At 43.9% G+C, this 21,047-nt stretch overlaps 2 protein-coding genes across 7 annotated transcripts in view; both read left to right on the forward strand.

The window, feature by feature from the left end:
* The first annotated feature begins 1,542 nt into the window (after positions 1 to 1,542).
* On the forward strand, positions 1,543 to 13,853 carry LOC108082273 (uncharacterized). Of its 5 annotated transcripts, none has more exons than XM_017177603.3 (7): positions 1,543 to 1,613; positions 4,396 to 4,619; positions 4,676 to 4,745; positions 4,805 to 9,731; positions 10,494 to 11,672; positions 11,816 to 12,573; positions 12,636 to 13,853. In XM_017177603.3, exons 2-7 carry the CDS (start codon positions 4,438 to 4,440, stop codon positions 13,851 to 13,853), a joined length of 8,334 nt encoding a protein of 2,777 aa, XP_017033092.3. In that variant the 5' UTR covers positions 1,543 to 1,613; positions 4,396 to 4,437. The 5 variants fall into 5 exon arrangements, 4 of the variants coding, with proteins under 4 accessions (XP_017033092.3, XP_070140064.1, XP_070140063.1 ...); XM_070283963.1 differs by having other exon boundaries at positions 1,551 to 1,613; positions 4,399 to 4,619; XM_070283962.1 differs by lacking the exon at positions 1,543 to 1,613 and adding an exon at positions 2,174 to 2,653.
* A 932-nt stretch (positions 13,854 to 14,785) lies between these two features.
* ASPP (Ankyrin-repeat, SH3-domain, and Proline-rich-region containing Protein) overlaps positions 14,786 to 21,047 on the forward strand; it is a 42,182-nt gene continuing 35,920 nt past the window's right edge. Inside the window, exon 1 of one of the 2 annotated variants that reach the window (XM_017177978.3) lies at positions 14,786 to 15,156. The gene's annotated coding sequence lies outside the window, so the exon portion shown is untranslated. Of the gene's footprint in view, positions 15,157 to 19,052; positions 19,151 to 21,047 lie in introns of those variants that run through there. The other variant, XM_070284081.1, reaches the window with a different exon arrangement.

Below are 21,047 nucleotides of genomic sequence, written 5' to 3' on the forward strand. Positions count from 1 at the left end.
CCGAATTAACCTTAAATACTTGTTTTTAAATGCCGTTTTAATAGGGGGAATAAGTTTGGCATTCGATTTTTATAATCTCGATTTTTTTTTAATTAAATACTTTATTTAGCTTAAATTTTCTAAGCAATTTTATTTTTTTGTAAATTAAACAATATGATATATAACATAAAAAATAACAAACTGAATACAAAATTACATAAAATGTATTATATTGTTTTTATTAATTTTCAAAGAAGACGAAATAAAGTCATTAAAACATCTAAAAATCAAATTTAAATTTTAATTTTACAAATGAAAATATATTTTTAATTGATACAAAATTAGAATTCAATAAAACCATATTAGATAAATTATTAAGAAATCTAGTTTTTCTTACATTTGATTTAATTATTTTCCGATTAATTTAAATTTTTATATTCAAAAATGCCACCCATAGTGCTGATCTTTCAGTTATTTCTAGCTATTTTACAAGTAAAATGTATCAACACGCCCCCTTTTTAAGGGAGGACATCTCGTCACAAAAGTTTACTTTAACAGCGACCTCTGGCGTAAAATAGCAGAAGGTGACTGTAGATTTTGTGGAAATTTGAAATACACGTTAAAAGCTGTCACAGGTAAAATTTCAAACGGTGCTTTGTAACGTATTTTTCTTTAGTAAGTCTTCGAGTAAGCGAGATGTCTGCTACGACATTTTGAGTGGAAAAGAGACCAATATAGAGGCTCGATCGCTTGTGTGCGCTGCAAAGGCGCCGCATCAGTTGGGAAAATATCGATATCAGTATCCTTGATATTTTCGATGTTTTCAACACAACGGCTTCGGAATAATTAAAACCGAATATTAATAAAAAAGATAAAAAAGTGAAGGGAATCGGTCTTTGTAAAAAGTGGAAAAGTCAAGTGAAAAAATCAGGATTAAAAATATCCGGGAGTGAGGACCTGGGAAGCCGGATCGGCGAACCCAAGAGGTGAGTGGTCAGAGACAAGTCAGGGACAGACGTAGTTAGGAGAAGCTATACATATACATATATATATATATATACATAGTGGTTAGAAAAGAGGGACAAACGTAGTTAGGACCTGGGAAGCCGGATCGGCGAACCCCAGAGGTGAGTGGTCAGGGACATTCTCAGAGTGCGCGCTCGCATTCAACCAATGCGCGCCACGCCGCCGCCGATTTTTGCCTTATTTGACGCGCCGCCGCCGCGGAGTTATTTTGACCTCTACGCCGCCGCCGAAGCCTTTAACCATCGGCGTAAACCTCTAGTTTCAACAAGCGTAAAAGATCGCTTATCAGCTCAGTGCTCAGCTCCCCTTTCCGCCGGACCTTTTGTGATCATAACAAAAGGAAAGAAAAACTTAGAAAGGCGATTCCTTAATTCTCCACATGTTTTTGTTTTGTTTGCTTTCCTCTAGTCTGCCAAAATTAGTGATCGTTTAATATCGAGACCTAATACTCGATAGTGGCTACCAAGACCAAATATTCGATATATCGATACTATCGTGAGTGGTCAACCCAGCTCTAGTCGTTCACTTCTCTGTCAACTTTTGAAGTGTTAACATCGTCGCTACGCCAACCAAGGGCACGAATCACCAGAAGACAGCCGACAACTTGGGTAAGCTCACTTAACATTTCTTCGCGCGGGATACCGCTTCCACATCCCCCCAACCGACCAAGGGGCGCAGCCGTGTGACGTACGGTACGAATCGCGAACTAGATAGACGCCTTAGAATGAAATAAGAAAATGAACGAGGTTGTATAATATAAGTAGCTTAAGATGGTTGTGTAGTTTCCTTTGGTCCCGACTGTACGAGGAAATGCGCAGCAAAAACCAAACGCTCGCCTTTTTTTCTGTGTGCGCCGGTGTGCATGTGATCGAGTGTCCGCGTTATACATGTGTATGTGTGAGCTTTTACGGGATCGGTCGGTCGAGTGTCTGCAATTGTTTCGTGCAGAATTCAGCGAAAAGAACCCCGTGTCCCATATTGATTGTCCAATAGGATAAGCCCTGCAGTACCAATTATCAGTAATTCATCAATTGATGAATCAACGATGAATTTCCATGCAAAATTACTGATGAACATTGCCATGTCCTGGCTGTCATCATTTTATTTTAATGCTAAGTTGCACTGCATTTTTTTTTGTTTTTGGTTTTTTTTCCCTTTTTATCAACGATCTCAGTCCTGGCCCAGACAGTGTGTGCTAGCGAACAATTGGAATAACCGTCGCAAAACGCATTGATTTGTTGTTATAAACTCGAGATTGCGGGATTTTTGTTTTTTCTCCCGACTCTCTGACGTTGTTTTTGATATCTTCCACGGATCGCCAAACGCAAGCGACGCCTGTCTTGGACGGCTTGCGGGCAGTGATGTCATTTCGGAGCAAAAAAGAAGCTGGATTACACAAAACAAACAGCTAAAAAATAGTTATCAGTCAAATAAAAATTGACAACTAACTTTTGTTAAATTAAGCCTGTTTTTATTTTCTAAAAAAGGTGGAATTCCCGCTGCCCACTGTTTTAAAATTTTCCCCGCAATCACACCTAAAAAAAAAACAATAAATTTGACGGGAAAAAATCGGGAAGGACATCACTGCTTGCGGACGCCTTACTAGAAACATAACGGAAAAAGCACCAGGAACATAAAAAGCCACTGCGTGCCCATCTAGGCTTTGCAAAATTATTGTATATTTTGAAGAGAGAAAATGAGAGAGAGGGATAGTAGGGCTTTTTACACGATCGTCGATTGAGAGCTTTGGCTCGGCAGTCGGCACGTACATAGATGAAACTTTGGATGACATGTAGAACTGCAGGGGAAAAATTCCATGTCCCATAATATTGATTGATACCGACAGTCTAATAGTTGCTAAAGCCTAGTACTGAGAACGAAAACCCACTGTCGCAATTGTGATAGCACAATCGCTATACATTTTCCTCGGTAACAACAACAAACAAATTAAGGAAAAGCCATGAAACGCCATGAAAAGGGTAATACTGAATTTAACCAAAGTTTTATTAGTAATAGTGATACTTTTCTTATTAGTGAAGGACGATAAACATATTCAGAGTCAAGGGCTAGAAGGGACAGGGGCCAATCAAGTCCGCTTTCGTGAACTCGCAAATACATGAAGTAGTGTTTATGCGAAAACCTTTTGACCAGTTAATTGGCCGTTTTATCTAGATTTCATGTGTATTCTCTTGGCCCGACCACCAATTTCGTGTAAAGACAAAGTCCCATTAAAAAAATCTATATTTTTGAGCCCCAGAATGAGAAGGTATTTTGGCCAACTGAATCCGAATCAAGGACATTTCAATCCTAATACTTTCCGGTACCTCGAAATCGAAGTCTAAATGATAGAAATGCGTCCTGTATTCTCTGTATTCGTAAAGGTCAATTTTTCCACCGCCGCACAGTAGCGCCTTTTCTCATTTAGCGTTGCAAAAATCATATCTTTTGAACCAAATAAGGTAATCGAATAATTTAAACGGCATTGGACAGGTAATTGTTGTAAAATGTATATATGTACTGCATAATGTACCACGCCCACAAATACGCCTTTTTAAAGGGTATCAAAGTGAAAAATGAAATGAAAACAATTTTAAAAAACCATTTTTTATTTAATTTTTTATGTTTATTTTTATGTATTTGCTCAAATAAAAATATTTTGAAAACTGAAAAAAAATTTTTTTTTTAATTCACAGTGTAACCGCCACGCGCTACAGTTAGTATATTTCTTGGAATGTATGAAATTGTGTCGGTATTTTGGTATATTTCACCATGAGTAGCTTTGGTTTATGTCGTTGCATTTTCGCAGACGCAGCCGATGAAAGTTAATTCTGGTCCAGGAAAGATCCACGTAACTTGTAGACATAGTGTAGTCGGTGGCATTATCGGCTTCAGAAGTTATAGACTACTTTAGGCAGAAAAAGGTGAAAAAAATGGACACCTGGCAGGTAGCGATTTACCTGTACAAGCCCAAACCAAAGTGCCGTTTTTTTGGGTTAATTAACAGTTTATGAATGTATCTATCATTTAAAGTAAAAACCATGACCATTGGTTTTATGGTTTTTGTGTAATATTACCTGAAAGTCGACCATTTTACCCATTTTTATTGGTATGATGCAAAAAACGAAAAAAAGTTCAACTTTGAATGCTCATATCTTCTACAAAAAAAAATAAATAAAATAGATTTTATTGCAGATTCTGAATCCTTGGGAAATTTTCTGTCGAATAACTATGGTTAAAATCGTTTTTGCGAACATGACTTTTTTGATTTTTGCAACGCTAATTGTTCGTGAGGCGCTACTGTGCGCCGTTTTAGAAGTTTCCGGCTAATGAGAACATTATTATGACATTTCGCTAACCCGTGTGCGTGTGTGTGACGTCTCCCCTTTCCAGCAGCCGCCATAAAGAAGAGAGGACGACGCTGTCGCAGGCTTCATGGACTTCACCGGCGAAGATTTGCGTGTGATAAGCGTGACCAGCCAAGACACCGGAGCCAAGCTCTTGGAGGTCCGCAAGGATGTGCCCTTCATACGCAGCGTGCTGGAGAGCCATAAGAATACTCTGTCCACGGAGCAGTCTCAGCGCCTGCAGGCACTCATCGGACTGCTGGAACGAGAGTAAGTCTCACACAGGCCAAGTTTGTGACCCATTAATAATATTCGCTCCCACACAGCAATGTCTCCATGATCAAGCTAAACAAGATCGTGAGGATTGTGAACAAGTTAAAGAAAACGTTCATTCCGGTAAGTGGGAGAGTGCGCCGTATGTGGCTTCACTTACTAATAATAATTCGTTTTTCCAGCGGATCAGCGATGTCATCGACATCAGCGATGAGGATTCAGACGAATTGCCGTCTTGCTCTGCTGCGACTGCGGCCAAGCCGTCGGATGCGGCGCCTACCTCCAAGACGGCCGATGCGAAGCCAAGCGAAGCCACCAAAACAGCACCAGCAACTAAAAATACAATAGACTCCAAGCCAAGTGATACTACCAAGACCAACCCAGCTCCAACGCCGGATGCATCTCCAGGCATTTTGAAATCGCCAGATGATGGCTTGACGCCGGGCGGCGTCTTGGCCACCATTCAGGGGTCCGGCATAAAGGAGAACGAAATGTTATCCAATGCGTTAGAGCCGTTCACCCGCCGTACAACGGATAGTCCCAAGGAGACGGCTTTATCGGCAGACCCACTGTTTAGCCGCCGGTTGCCTAGCGCTCCTCCAGCTGCGACTTCTAGTTCCAGCAAGACTTTGGAGGAGGCACGCAAGAAGCTGGCCGTCTTGCGAGTTGACTCTGCTGCTGCCGCTACGGGACAAGATCAGCCAGCTATGGTTTTGGCCTCCAACATGAACGATCCGCGTGGCAAAAAGCACACTCTAATCACCGCCCTGCCCAAGCACAAGGATGACAGCTTGAGAGACGTTGTGAATGTGACGCCGCCTCCAATGGTACGGATATTGTCGCCAATACCGCCGGCGCCTAGTATGAAGCCGAACTCTTCCTCGTGGTTCACTTACGCCAACATTCCAGTGGTGAACGTTAACAAAACCAGCAGCGTCAGCAGTAGCAACAGTAGCAACAGCCTCAGTCAGGGAGATCATTCATCAATGTCGTCGCGGTCTTATGGCCAAGATTCGGGCAGCGATCCCAGGCGATCTTTTAATGGTAATCAAGAGTCCAGAGACCCGCGTAAGAGTCGGGATCCTCGGCTAGGGAATCTCAATCATCCTCGTGATCCACGCATTGGCAGAAACCAATCTTCGCATGGACCACAACAGCAGCACCAGAGTGACGCGCCGCCATACTCAGCAGATCCATGTCGCGGCGCTGGCACTTACACCAACAACATTGATGAAACCAATCACTGGCAGGCCACCAACAACATGAACAATGGAACTGGAAATCCCAAAAAATACACCAATCCCAACTGGGGCGTCAATCCGAATGCGAATCCCAACAACATTCCGGTGAGTAGCTTCAACGGCTCTGCCAGTTTCAGGGGCGGATTCCGCGGCGGAAGCCACAATCCAACTATGGGTCGCTATGGCAATGGATACGCATCATCCGAGGCAGGACAACCAACCAATCATGTGCCGCGCACCTATCGCGAGCACAGGGAGGCCAAGGCTCGTGCTGCAGATGCTGCAGCCAAGGCCAAACTAGCCGAGGAGCTGCGCCTGCTGGAGGCGGAAAAGCAACCCCTCTTGGAGGCCGTTGAAAAAGAAAGCCAACTGGACAAGGAAAAAGAGGATGCGGTAGCGGTAGCGACATCATCAAAGGGTACAGCTGAACCCCAACTGGACACCTTGTACCGCAACTCAAAGGGCGCCTCGGTCAAGAAGATTGATTTTCGTATACCAAAGAAAACGCCAACAGTTACCACCAGCCCTAGATCAGTCAATGGCGAAAGGAATGCTGATGCTGGCAGCAGCACCGCAAGCCCGGCTCCTGGTAAATCCTGTGATGCCGAAAAGGATAGCAATAACAATAGTAATAAAAAAGATGTTAAAAACAAGAATGTCAGGGACCTGGAGATCCCCAATGTGCACTCCCAGATGCTGCTGCAAAACTCCGAGAACTCCGCCAAGACGTTGGATGTTGACGACAATGCCACCGCCGTAATGGATTTTTTTACGGACAAGCACGATGACACTGAAGTGACTGCTCCGCCGGTGCAAGAGTTGCGACGGATCCGGATGCGCCGATACTCAATGGTGCCCAAGGCTAGCGTACCATTGGTGGACAAGTCAGAAATCCTTACTAGGGGCAGTCTGCTTTACGAGGATCTGCAAGAGCACAAGCGTCAGTTACAGCGGGCCCGCCACCTGGCACACATTTACGAGAAGACCAGCGATAACTGTCGCGTCTCTGCTCAAAATATAATAACCGGCAAGCGACGCACACGCTGTGCTTCAGAGACCTCTTTTAACAAGACGCAGCAGAGCCGACGCAGCTTTGGTTTGGGAAAGATCAACAGAAGGAGAAGATCGACCATGACTCCAGCTAAAGCCAAAGTCCAGCTTAAAGAAGCAACCCAGGCTAAGGCTCCAGCTGCCGCCGATGTTTCCCTTAGCGAAGCATCCACATCGAGCAAAGCCTCCACTCGCAAGCGTCGCTGGAGCGTTTCGGTGGCTTCAGATGTCTCGAACCAGCCTGACTACCAACCAGAGCCTCAACCTCAGCCTGTGCCGCCGACAACGGCTAGACCTCGCAATAAGTGCCGGCCCAAGCGCAATGAGCTGGAGATGCTAAATGATGACATAGCCATGATGTACTACGGCGCAGATGTGCTCAAGGCCACCGGCCGTCGGGCGTGTACCCAGCGTTCGGCGCCTCGTTCGCCGTCGCTGGAGACCAACAGCAGCAGCAGCAGTCGCATGACCTCACCCATTACAATCCGTAATGTGGCCCGCCGGGGCAAGCGCTTAAGGGGTCCCAGTTCAGTGAACGTGGGCTTAAACCGTGCCAGCTTTCAGACGAGAGGCTGCCTGGTCCAGCTTGAGCGTCATCCAAGTTTGGATAAAATGGCCAAGAAGTGGGAGGAGAAGAATGAGGAGGAGGAGAAGCCAAGCCAAGAAAAAAAGACGGGTAGGTCCGCCGCCAAGCGCCAAACGCTCAGCTTGGAAAAGACCATGGAGGATGTGCGGAATGTCAATCCCAAGTGGCATGCCACTTCAGCGGTCACCATCACCTGCGTTATCTGCAATGTGAATATACGAAACAATCCACTCCAGCACTACATCAAGAATCATGGCGAGCACTATGGGGCCCGCATGCCGCCCGGCATACTCAACGAACTTAGAGCCGGACGCAATCAGCGACCGGATTACTCGATTGCCCGGGGCGCCACCCATGTCTTTTACTACAAGTGTCCGTTTTGCGTGAAGGTGATCAGTACTCGCGCCTTGCACCTAACAGAGCACCTTTTGAGTCACACAGGTGAGCGACGGTATCAGTGCTCGCACTGCCTGTCGTCGCAACATCGTTTTTATGTCCTGCAGGATCATATAAAGACCTGTGCTCCCGGCGCCACTATCTTGGAGTATGAAAACTGCGGCCTGTTGCCCATAAGCCTGTATGTGTGCCGTATCTGTGAGTTTGTTCAGGTCAGCAGGGATCACATGAACCAACATCTGGTGAAGCAGCATGGCATGAAGGAGGAGGAGGTGCTGGAACTGGGGCTAGAGCGATTGCTGCTCTGTACCATTGAGGGCGTGCCCAAGGTCAAGTCCTTGGTCGAGGGTCAGAAGATAGTCGAGAGTAACCTGAAGAATGGCTTAACAGGGACCGTCGCCAGCTCTACCAAGGCAAAGTCGAAGGCTGCTGCTAGTAAAGACTCCAAGAAAACTAATAAAAATAGTAAAAACAAGATGAACGGCGACGACGACGAAGAAAGACCTAGCACTTCCAAGGCTGCCCAAAAAAAGGCAGCCAACAAAAAAAAAGTCAAGATACGCTTCAAGAATATGGCCAAGAAGTCCTTGCGCCGCGAGATGCGAGAAAAGGAAGACGAGGCCAAAGATCAGGAACAAGAGTACAAGCCGCAGGTGGATCAGTTGCTGGTATCGCAGGTCAACACAGAGGCAGTACTAACGTCTATAGAGGGTTTGCCTATGCCACCGGCGGAGCAGGACAACCTGCTTGTGGTCAACGAGTGCCTGATGGACCAGGATATGGATATGGAATTGGCGGAGCTGGCTGACGAAGAGCAGGCCCTGCAGAACAAGGACCAAAGCATCTTAATTGAGGAAAAACCGTTGATGAAAATGTATATGGAAGTTAATGATAATGAAAATGTTGATGTGGATGTGAAGAATGAGAAGCCAACTCCAAGCACTCTCCAGGACACTCTGTCCGAGCTGGATGCCGACCTACTCGATGGCATTGGCAGCGATGCGATGACAGATGAATGGATTGACCGGGAGACGGCCGAGTTCGAGCCGAGTCCTGCAACTCCAGCGGCGACTGTTCCTCAGAAGCCCAATGTGGAGTTGATGGAAGTAAATTCACCTGCTCCGGAAGCGGAGCTGGAACCCGAACCCGCACCCGTTGCTACTCCAGTCTTTACGTTGCGTGTACGCCGCTTTACTGGTGACCGCCTGGCAGAGCCACAACCCGAAGAAGAGAGCCAGCCAGCAGCGGCAGCTGGCACCGTGGAAGATCAACCGAATAACATTCTCATGGGTCTACTGCAGGCGGAGCCACGTCCTCCGAATGCCGCCTGTTTGGGTGAGCTCCTTTGCGCCAAACCTACAGCGCCGGCACAAGAGCAGCCTGTGGTCACTAGCTACGGCATCAATACCACCAACGATCAGCCTAAGGTGATCACCTATGCCAGTGGCCTGGGCCTGGCCATTAGTCAGGTGTTTAATGGGGCCTTCGTACCCATGCCAGTGGTGAATAGTCCCTCTCTGGCATCGTCGGTAACTGTACCCGCATCAGTACCACCTCTAGTAACGTTATCCGTTCCTGTTTCGGGGGAGAGCCGCATCGGCGTGGAAACTCCGTCCGTCGGCCAGCATAGTCGTGACGTGCTTAACCGTTCGCTGGCTGGCCAAAACTCAACGACTGTGGCTCCATCGACTCCAGTGGATGTCCTGGCCTCGGCAGCTAATAATAATATGGCAGGAATAGTAGGAGCCGAGGCTGGAGGATCTGCAGCATCCGGACTGCCGGAGGTGTCACTGGCCACTGCAGTCACCGAGCTGCTACTACCCACCGGTTATAGCGGTGAGTAAGCCCAGAACTCAGCTCTCTAAACGTTTTATTTATTCAAATTTCAAGTAATAATACGTTAAGAGGATCTGGCCGGACAGAATGTCTCCGGGATTAAGGTGATCTATCATCTCTAGTTATTTTTGGACACAGAACAGTGTTGATACTTGTTTAATCAAGATTATGCCTGCAACGTCCTTGCTTGGGAAAGATCAAGCTCATTCGTTCCCTTTCGAACATTCAAACCAAAACTCAACTATGAAGTCTGGATTCCGTTTCCGTAAGGAAGTGATGAGCAGAAAATTTTATAAATCCCAGACTAGGGATTATAAATCTGTATAAACTTTAAGAGGTCAAACCTTTTTTTCGAGGTTTTTGGTGTTAAACTCCTAAACACAGAACAAAATTCCAACTTAACCAGGAAAGCCATGTTCCATCTCTACCAGAGATCAATGTATAGAAAGGCATTACAAGCTATTACGATAGCATAACGATAGATTAAAAAAAAATAAAACGTATTGAAGTTACAGCTCTTCAAAGCCTGACAAATAACAAATTCTTTAAGACCGAATTCGAATTCGGCGTATAAAAACTATCGGCCAAGTATATTCCCCTTCTTGGTTCTTCGATTTTTCAAATTGTGTCGGCCCGTGTAGTAATACTGATGACTCATCCCCTTGTTGCTTCTATAAATGTGTCCAAGATCCACGCCTTTACCTCTTTCCAGTCGGTCAGACCTACTCAACCTTAGACCTAATCAAGAAACTCATCTTTCAGAGGACAAACTGTACGCTTGCCCCCAGAAGGGCTGCTTTGTGCGGCTAACGGAGGAGCAGTTCCTCAACCATGTGCTCTATCATATACGCAGCACCCTCAACCAGGACAGTAAGCAGATCAACTGCAAGTACTGCGACCAGACCTTCCTGCCGCCGTCGCTGCGCACCCACCTGCAGCAGTCCCATGCCCGCCACAAGCTCTTCTGTAGCATATGTCTGGCCACAGCGGTCAATAAGCGGCTGATGGTCTACCATGTACGCAAACACCATAGCCAGGCCTTTGAGAAGATCAAACGTCAGCTGCAGTTTATCCAGTTGCCTACGGATCCGGAAGCGGGAGGGGCCAATGCAGGAGGAGAAGGAGCCGCCACTGATGCGAAAAGCGTTTTCCTGACAGCCGTTGTCCAGCCATTTGGTAAGCAGGAAATGGAGAGCTTCAAGCGCCGGCTGCTGGAGGAGTTGCTGCTACGCAGACAAGGCACAAAGATGGCCTACCGCTCCTCCGAGGTGCGTCTCCTGCCGCGAGTTCCTTTCTTTTCACAGCCGTTGCGCTGCTGCGAGTGCAACTTCAGCACCAAAGAGCGGGCTGTCATCCTGTGGCATCTGAACGATCACAAGAAGAGGAACGAACGCAAGGCCTACCAAATGGACGAGTGCCTTACCGATGCAGCCCCAACACCAGTACCAGAATCCGATGTCGATGTGGAGTCGGTGGAGGATAATGCTGTGGCTGCTGAAACTATACGGGATTCGCTTGAAGCTCAAGTAGACCCGCCAGCAGTCCGGCCACCGGGACAACACAAGGCGGTGACACCAAAGTTCAACTATGTGCCGCCGGATAATCGCTACCGTTGCGGCTTCGTCCCCTGCATCCACGTGCTGGGTACGGAGCTGGAGCTGCGCCAGCACATGACCATGAATCACAGCAACATCGAGATGATCTTCTGTTATCACTGCAAGATGGGTCTGTTGGGCCAGAGCAGCGTGGATAAGTACCTGCAGCACCTGATGCTGCACAAGCGGTACATTTACCAGTGCGGCGCCTGCGTGCTCTACAACGAAAGGCGCTCGACGATTGTGCGGCACATCCAGAACCGGCATCCGCTGCACGAGGTGGACGTGGTGGTTCATCGCCAGAGTGACACGGTTCTGAATACTAACGCCAGGTGGCTGAAGACGCGTAAGTAATGATGATAAAAGGTGAATGGTGAATGATGATCAAATATGAATGATGAATGTTGATGATGAATAGCCATGTTTCAGGGTAGACGAAAAAATTTTTTTTATAGACAACGACCTTGACTACGATTCCTCTTTCCCCAGCCAAGAGAACCAGCTTGATGCAAACGAAGTTCTTCTGTAACCTGTGCCAGGTCAGCCTGCCCACGTTAGACCAGATGGCGGCCCATGCGAAGGCCCTTCACGATCGAGAGTACCAGTACCACTGCCTCTACTGCAGTTTCGGCAACAAGAAGTCCTGCGTGGTCATAGACCATATTCTCGACACCCATCCCGGTCGGCGGGTGCAGCCGATCCAAGTCTTCCAGCATCCTTCCTCCAGGAATACGCTCGGCTTCTACTGCATCGTGTGCCTGAAGGGAGCGAGCACCTGCCTGCGTATAGGCCAGCATTGCGAGGAGCTGCACAAGTCACGGTACCAGTGGCAGTGCGCGCATTGCGAATTTGGGAATCAACAGGAGCGCATCGTAAATCAGCACATCGAGATGAAGCATCCGCAGGGGCTGGGGATGGCGGTGATGCAGTTTGTGCGGGTGACCAATGAGATACCAGATGCTTTGAGCTGGGAATTGGGTCAGCCCATTGAGGAGGAGGTGGTGGCTGAAGTGGAGCAACCAGCAGCTTCGAATGTGGTTGAAGAGGAGGAACCAGCAGCTTCGAATGTGGTTGAAGGAGAGATGCAGCAGCAGAAGCAGCCGCAGCCGCAACAACCGCAGCTCCAGGGGCCGCCGCATCAAGAGCCACCAAAGCAGCCCCCAATTGTTGACCCCGAGGTGGTAGATCTGCTAACTTCGGACGGTGAAAGTGAAGACAGTGAGCCCAGCGAGAGTCCGGAAGAAGAGGCAAGTTCATAAAAGTTCTTGGAGTCGATTCGATTCTATTTTTACCTTGATATTTCCCTTAGAAAATGGTGAAATTCGCTTGCACACACTGCTCCGAGACGAACAGCAACCTGCAGGATTTGCGGACACAGCACTGGGCCCTCGTCCATCCCGATAAGCCTTTCTACTTCCGCGTCCAGCCACAGCTCCTTTGCTCCGAATGCAAGCGCTTCAAGAGCGAGGCCAAAACACTGCGCGACGAGCACCTGGTCAAGGTCCACTCCATCCAGAACATTGTGGCCTGCGATGTCCGGCGGCCGGAGGAGTGCGCCTACTGTGATTACAAGTATCACAGCACGCATGATCTGGCCGAGCACATCAACAAAGAGGGTCACTTGCCCTACGACCTGAAGAATCTAAAAAACGACGATCTGGCTGCCTTGCAACAGCTCAGCGCCAGCGGCCAAAAGGAATACTACCAGTGCGATCTGTGCAGCGTGGTTATGCTTACCAAGGATGTCATTGCCCAGCATGGCCTGGTCGAGCACAGCAGGCCCGGCGAACTCTTCTGCTTCCGCCAGGTGACCACTCCGATTATCTACCACTGCTTTCTATGCATGTTCACCTCGGGGAAGGAGCTGATTACGCTTCGTCACATGGTGGATCACTACAGTCGCTTCCTCTACTGTCACTTTTGTGCCCAGCATCTGCCCGGGGGCTTTGGCGACTACATCCAGCACTGCTATACCCAGCACCGCGAGGATCTCCATCGATTCCAAGACCTGCACTCGTATGAGGACCTGCGAAAGTTCCTAAGAAATGTGCACTATCAGTTCCAAAACGGGCTGATCATCACCAAGAGCAGTCTGCGTTTCACGCGCTACAAAGATGAGAAGGTGATGCGGATGCTGTATGCAGAATTGATGAGCAAGATACGGCTGCACATAAACCTAAAATCCGTGCAGGGACAGCCGGTGCCCGTCTCTGCTCCACAGGTGTCAAGTGCTTCGGGACAAATGCCAGTCACTCGGGAGCCACCTGTGCGTATAACCCAGCGCCGCAAGACTTTGAATCCCGACGAGATGCTAAGGTTATCCAGGCTGACTCAGCCAGGACAGGAACAGCCACAACAGCCGCCGGCTAAGGTGCCCAGAACGTGGAATAAAACCCCTGTGACCAATCCTTTGATGAGCGAGATTGTAGCTGCCGCCACATCGGTTCCCCCTGCTGTTCCACCGGCTGTCAACAAGCTGCGCATCGTTAAGCGGCGCAACAGCTACGTGGTCCACACCGCACCCTAAAAAGATTAAAAGCCAAACTAATATTACCCGACATACTCTGAATACAAAATTACATAGAATGTATTATTAATTTTCTAAAAAAACGAAATGAAGTCAAAATCGAAATATCAGATTAACAATTTAAGTTTACAAATGAAAATATATTTTTATTTAGATTATAATTTACCCAAATTTTGAAGTTATTTTGAACATTTTTTACTCGATTTCCATATTTTCTGATGAACTTTAATTTTTATATTTAAAAATGGCGCCCATAGTGCTTTCATTTATTTCTAGCTATTTTACAAGTAAAATCTATAAACACGCCCCCTTTTTGTGGGAAGACATTACGTATACGTCCCATAAGTTAACTTCACCAGCGGCATCTAGCGTAAAATAGCAGAAGTTGACGGTGGATTTTTTGGAAAATTTGAAATATCCGTTAAAAGCGAAAACAACGTTAAATGCATGAAAAAGATTGGTAACCATTAGTTACCATAAATTTTATAATTTTTTTTAGTATGCCTCACCATGACAATAACATTATCAGTGAAAACAAGAGCTTCATAAGTAAATGAAAATCGATATTTGTAAAAAGATAAACACAGGTAAACACAGGTAAGTGTTGTCTTGGGTTTTCCTGTCTCACGCTCTCGCTCTCTATTTGATATGCTCTCTACTTTAACGCTCTCCCTCTTTTACTCCCTCTCTTTTGTAAAGATATTCACTCTCAGCCACTCTCTTCTTAGTACGCGTCACAGGTAAAAATTCAAACGGTGCTTTGTAACGTATTTTTCGGGCCCGATCTCTCGCTCCCGTGTTGCAACAAGTGCACGCGAGCAAGCGAGATGTCTGCTATGACATTTTGAGTGGAAAAGAGACCACCATAGAGGCTCCGATCGCTTGTGGTGCCAAAGCCGCCGAAAGAGACGCGGCGTCAGTTGCGCGCCGCGTTTACCTGTCCACAGACGTGTTTACCTGACGACGTGTTTTCCCTCGCTTCACCGTCTCTCTCTCAACGCTCGTGTGTGCCTGTGTAAGTGCCTGGAGTGAGAGTGCGTCAGTGTGTGTGTGTGCATATTCAATTAATTACAAAAAGGCACAAGAAGAAGCACAAGAAGCGGCAGGCAGCAGCAAGTGAATTGAATGAAAGAAAGCCAGTTAAAAAGTATGCAAAAAAGTTTCGTGATACAAAAGGAGTGAAGAAGCGGCGGCATAAATGGTGATTAATTCACTTTAAGTTGCAATTAAACAGCAGCAGCAGCAGCGGCAGCAACAACAACGAGCCAGCTAGCCAGCGAGCCAGCGCAAGGTGCAAGACAAGGTGAGGCGAACTTGAAGTTTTTCTTTGCTCGTCTTCTTTTCTTTTTTGGCTGAAAAAGAAAAAATTATCCAACAACGAAAAGTGTATGTGTGTGTATGTGCCTTGAGTGTATGTGTGTGGCATTTCAAAATTGCACTTGAAAAAAGAGAAAGAAAGAGGAATAGTAGATAATGACAATGAGCGGCGGCAAAGAGCAGAGGAGAAGAAGAAGCCGAGTGGCAAGAACACGGCGGAAAAATCAGTACAAAACGGTACAAACGTGATTCTTTTTTTTCCAAGGCACTTTTCTACTCTGGGAATTTTCCTAAAAGGGGGAAACCCGGGGGGCGGTGCGGTGTAATGGCCTCCAATTTGCCACCCGAGGATGATGCTGCAACTGTACACACACTCTAAAAACCGCCCAGATCCGAGCCACCGAACCGATCTGATCCATTCCATTGGCGACATTTTTGCTTTTTTTTTTCTTGATTTTTATTTTTATTTGTATTTCTTTTTTTTGGCCTGCATCAACTGAAGCGTGGTCGAGATCGGCTAAAAAAAAAAAACAGCAAAGATATAAATGGAAAACATGGCTTACAACAGCATCCGAAATTTGGTATACTCTTATTTACAAGGGAAACCAGCTTAGGAGATCTTTCCACAAACGTTTTTACTATTAATCTGCCAAGTTTGTTTTTGTTTACATTAAAAATAAAATAAATAAGATTGTTTTTGCCCAATGAATATTTTATGACATTTTGGGAATTACTAAAATTCAACTTGCTGATTGTTTTTTAAAAATTTGCCGGGTTTTATATTATTATTGTGGTTTATGAATATATTTAACTAATTTACGGGTGTTTAAATAATTAGCTTCAAGGTCATAATGACATTTTCTCTGACCTTTACTTTCTTATTTTGATAAACAAACAATTTGTAAAGGGAAACAAACTAGGGAAATTTTATTTTTCATTTTCCAAGGTTTTATTCAATTTTTTAACGAATTTTAAAAATTGAATATTTTTAATATTTTATAAATTAGTCAAAGGCTTGTTTTATTTATCAGCAAAGTCCTAGTTCCGTTTTGTAGTAAAAATAACAATCTGAGTTTTATTAATCTAAAATTATCTTTTCAAAATGTGAACTAAAAAACGGTTATATTATATTCACAAATAAATTAAATGGTTATTTTAAAAGATAAGGTTCTTAGTAAGTCGTATGTGATTTCAGTTAGATTATCTTTTTATACTCATAATGAATTGTGATTGCCAATGCAGGATGTGCTTATCTATAAATACATAAAAGTCATGCTATTAAGGCTTGATTATCATATGATTTATAAATTAAACTAAATTCAAGACTAAATATGATATCTAGCTGAAAACTTCTAAATTTACAAACTAAATTAAAGAGTAAAGATTACAAAATATATATGTATATTCAAACCCTTGGGGCTTCTTCATACCAACTTCTGGATCAAAAATTACAATACCCCTCTCATCGCGAGGGTATAAAAAAAACGCAAATCTGGCGCAATTGAGCGCGAATGGCAAACCAGAAAAACAAGGCAACAACAAGAGAAGCCAAGCGCTTAGATTGCCGGCCTCAAGTTACGACGATACGATTCCAATTCCAGCCAGCAGCAAAACACAGAGCTTGGCTTTTGATCGCCCAGCTCAGTTATAGTCGCCGACGTAGTCGTCGTCGTCGTCGTCATCACGATCATGATCATGTTGCGGCGATCGTTATTATGCTCTTTTCACTGAATGAGCCACATTCCGGTTTAGCATTTTTCAGCCCAGCCAAAAGCCAAAAGCAAAACCATTCCATACCAATCCATACAATCCACAAAAGCATCCCCGAAAACCCACACAAATATCTCTATAGTATACCATACAAACACACACGCACAGACTCGGCTCTCGAGTCAAAGCCAGGCCCATTCTCAGGCCCCAAGTCCATTTCCAATTGAAAAGCCAAGTCAACAGTCCCCGCACCCAACACCCAGCAGCACCCAGAGAGACCCTCTGTTTCGATCGCTTTTAAACGTGTTCCCCCAACTAAAGAAAAAACACAGACACACACGCAGAAAAACTACAGTCGAGCTTCTATAGCTGGGAACTAGCATGAGTCACTAAAAAAATACATTTTTTGTTGGTTTCCCAGGGGAAGGAAGTTCTTGTTTATGGGGTTTAGATTTCTAAGTAAGTCAGGGGGAGTTGTTATGGTATAAGGAAATTAACTACTATTTTCTACATTACAAAGTGATCATTGAGGGCGTGTATTTTTAATAACTATTTGCACAATACTAGTTGGGGTGCCAGGAAAAACTAGAGCTATGAATGTTCCACTTAGAAATTATGTTGGGTCATTATAAAATAATTTTTTGTTATTTTAATAATATTTAAGGGAATTCAAGTTGGGGTAAATATGAGTAAATAGTTTGTGATCTGTGATATAACACTTCAAGATCCCATGAATACTGCGATATTAGATTCGAACTTAAAGCTTAAAAAATATAAATAAAATATAGATAAATAAAATGAATATTCAGGTAAATAATAAATATATTTTATAGCTTTATTGATTAATTCTAAAGTGGTGTTACTTGGCATCTTTATTTGGGGACTAATCTTAAAAAATTGATACCAATAAAGTTTAAAGGTTTTAAAAAATTAAATAGGTATCTGAAAAAAAACTTTTAGTATGAAATGTAAAAATACTTTTTGCCACTAAAAATAATTAATTTTAGTCAAAAAGAGGGTTTGCTACCCTGTTAATGTCAAGCAAATTAAATTTACAAAAGTCAAGGAATAAGCAGTAATCATTCGAAAAACGTGACACGCTTCTGGCGGCATTATGATCGAGGTCTCAAAAATGCTTAAATCTTCGGGATACTTTATTTAAAAAATAGAAAACCTTTTAAAATAGATCATTTTACCCCCATTTCTTTCGATGTACCAAACGAGCAGCCACAACAGATCGTTGTAAAAAAAAGCAACATAGCCAGTTTTTTTTCTGCTGTAGTTTCAAGCCATGTTTTGTTGTTTTTGTTGTAGCTGCTGCATTCCAACGATCGTTGTTGGTTTTTTTTTTCAATTGTTGTTGTTGCCTTGGCAACCAGGAATGCCAGCCCCTAAACCCGTCTCTTTCGACCGCTAAGCAGTCCTCTCTTTCGCTCGTTCTATGAGGAGAGTTTTTGGATTTTTCATTTTTTTTAGATATTCCAAACGCAACGAAAACGAAAAGTGTGAAAAGTGAAGCTCGATTCAGACAAACAACGAACTTTGTGCCTCTTCGAATTGCTATCTTTTTTACTCATTTTCTACCCATCTCTTTCGCTTGGCGCTTTCCTCCGCGCACCTTGCACTGGCTCTCCAAAAAAAAAATGTCAGACTTTTTGGGTTTTTGAACCTGCACGTTTTTTACGTGTAATGTGAGGTCAGTAACACTTTTGTTTCAAACATTTATCACGCTCCGCTTTGGCCGAGTGCGTGTACCGCTTATGACGTCAAAGAGCGCTGCCAGGCGTTTAATGAACTCGACTTGATGATTGACAAGCCATTTAACGCCACATATTGTTCGGAGGCTCATTCACTGATAAATGGGTTTTTGGCCAACTTGCCTTGCCTGAATGCCTTTTTGGGTTGAGAATATTTTTGGCAGGTTTAGTTTTCGGGGGAGTCCTTAGTAAAGAAGGCTTTAAGTTGGCTGAAAAGTTTGGGAAAATATTAAAAAAGGCATAATATAAAGTATAGGTAGTTTTAAAATAAGGAAATCATATTTTTAATTAAACATTTTCAATTGTGATTAAATTTTCAAAGTAAACTATAATAAAAATAAATAAATTAATTGGTAAACACTTAATAACTAAGTAATATTCTGATCCTGATTTTATAAACCTTTGATTCTAACTTCAAAAATTATGATTAGTGTTTTTAAAATTTAGTATTCTTTTATTTACTTAAAATTTTTGCCCAATTGCTTTTAAAATTTCATTAATTGTTAAATATTGGTATGTCCTTAGTCCTTTTTCCACACAATTGACAATATTATTATAAATAATATTTAAAGTATCGATCTTTCTCTGTTAAAATGCTTCTAGAGCCTACGTAAAATTCCCTTCTAATATTAAAATTATTTTTAAAATACTAACTTTATAAGTTTTATGTATTTTTACCTTTCTCTTCAACCATATTTCACCATCCTTCCCTAAAAACATCTGCTATTTATGAGCTGGTAGCAGACATATCAGCAAATGTCGGAACATTGCACTCCCTGCAATTTGAATATCACTCCACAGGCCGTAGAGTAAATCCTTCCTGGAAACTAAAAACCCATTACACCGAGGGCCGACGGGGCGTGGCATGTCCGCCCACAATTTTTCGAGTTTGAAAAACTGACTGCTGCTGTTGCTGCTGCTGCCTGTGTGATGTTGACAAACCTATTTTCTAATTTGTTTTGCATTTCACCGAGGCAGTTTGTGTGTAGTTTGGGGGGAAACTTGTTTTTTCCCCCCCCTCACCAAACGAAGCGTGCGAGATTTTATTTAACGCGCCTGGCGCACTCCAGAGAGAGAGCCCAAAAGCTGAGGCTTGGGGATAACGGGGGGCTTTCAGAAACAAGCTGCGTGTTTACAGATATTTTTGCGACGAAATGAAATGGGCACGGCCCACAACTAGTTGCTCCAAAGCACACACAAGCGGCACACACAGCGGCCCAGGCACACACAACACACACGTGCAGACAGCCGCCGCCGCGCCCAGTTACAGCCCAGCTCCATTGTCCACGCGCGCTTTTCACAAATATAAAACAAAAAATAAAAGGGAACAAAATTTGCGTTTGTTTGTTTGCTTTTGCTTTTTTCGAGTGAGTTGCCAACTTTCGTCAGGGGGTGAAAGAGGGGACAGGAGCGAGGTTAGGGCCTTGGTAGGTGGGATTTACAGATGGCAGGGTAATGGTAGGTCATGCATACATGTGTAAGTACAATCATTACGCGGGACTCCTCTAGATAATACAGTCGGGACTCTCTAAGGAGGAAAAGGACCAGAGGAAATAAGATTAGGTATTGTTTTTTGGGAGCAAATACATTTTTAGATCACTATTTGTATACAAATATAATAACTTTTCAGCTCTCTTCAGTCTTGAGTACTGGTTTTATAATTTTATTTAAAATCTTTATGGTTTTATTGTCCAGAAATTAATAGTCCAGGCTTAAAGTTGTGCTAGAAACTAATTTATTTATATTTTTAGAGCCGCTTTTTAAAGGAAAACGATATATTATGGAATGGTTTATAGGGCTAACGTTGACTTAAAAATATTATATTAATATTAACTATTATTATTATTAATAATAATAATAAAATCGCCTTAATTGTATTTATAATAATCTAAATTTATAATTAAATAGAACAAAATTCATGATATCCTTTCCTTAACATTTATTTTTCCAATTTTAAAGAGCAATCAAAAACTTAAAAGTTCATTTTAAACCCACAAGTTCTTCAAGTGTAGAAACTCTGTTAAAACTTTGACATTTAAAAGTAATTTCACAGTGGCTTTAAACATTTTTTAGTAGAGTTTTTAAAGAAATAAGAGTTTGGGAAAAGTTCAAAGTTCGAGGCCAAAATAGGCAAAACTTGCTAGCAAGTGTGTTTATTTGCAATTTCTTTAGACTTTTCTGGAAAATTCGACTTAGGCAAGTTGGACTACACACATGTACATACATGTGTATGTGTGCGAATGGATGCTGCTCCCGTTTTTGTGACTTCCCTTTCCTTTTCAAAAAAAGGGGATTTCCCATTCTGTGGCTGCCGCCTGTTTGTCATGCAGGCAACCCACTTACGCTTCGTGTGTGTGTGTGTGTGTTAAGGCAACCGTTTGGTTTTTATGTCTTTTGTGAAATTTTATTT

The sequence above is a fragment of the Drosophila kikkawai genome, chromosome 2R (assembly GCF_030179895.1).
Source record: "Drosophila kikkawai strain 14028-0561.14 chromosome 2R, DkikHiC1v2, whole genome shotgun sequence".
Taxonomy (NCBI): domain Eukaryota; kingdom Metazoa; phylum Arthropoda; class Insecta; order Diptera; family Drosophilidae; genus Drosophila; species Drosophila kikkawai.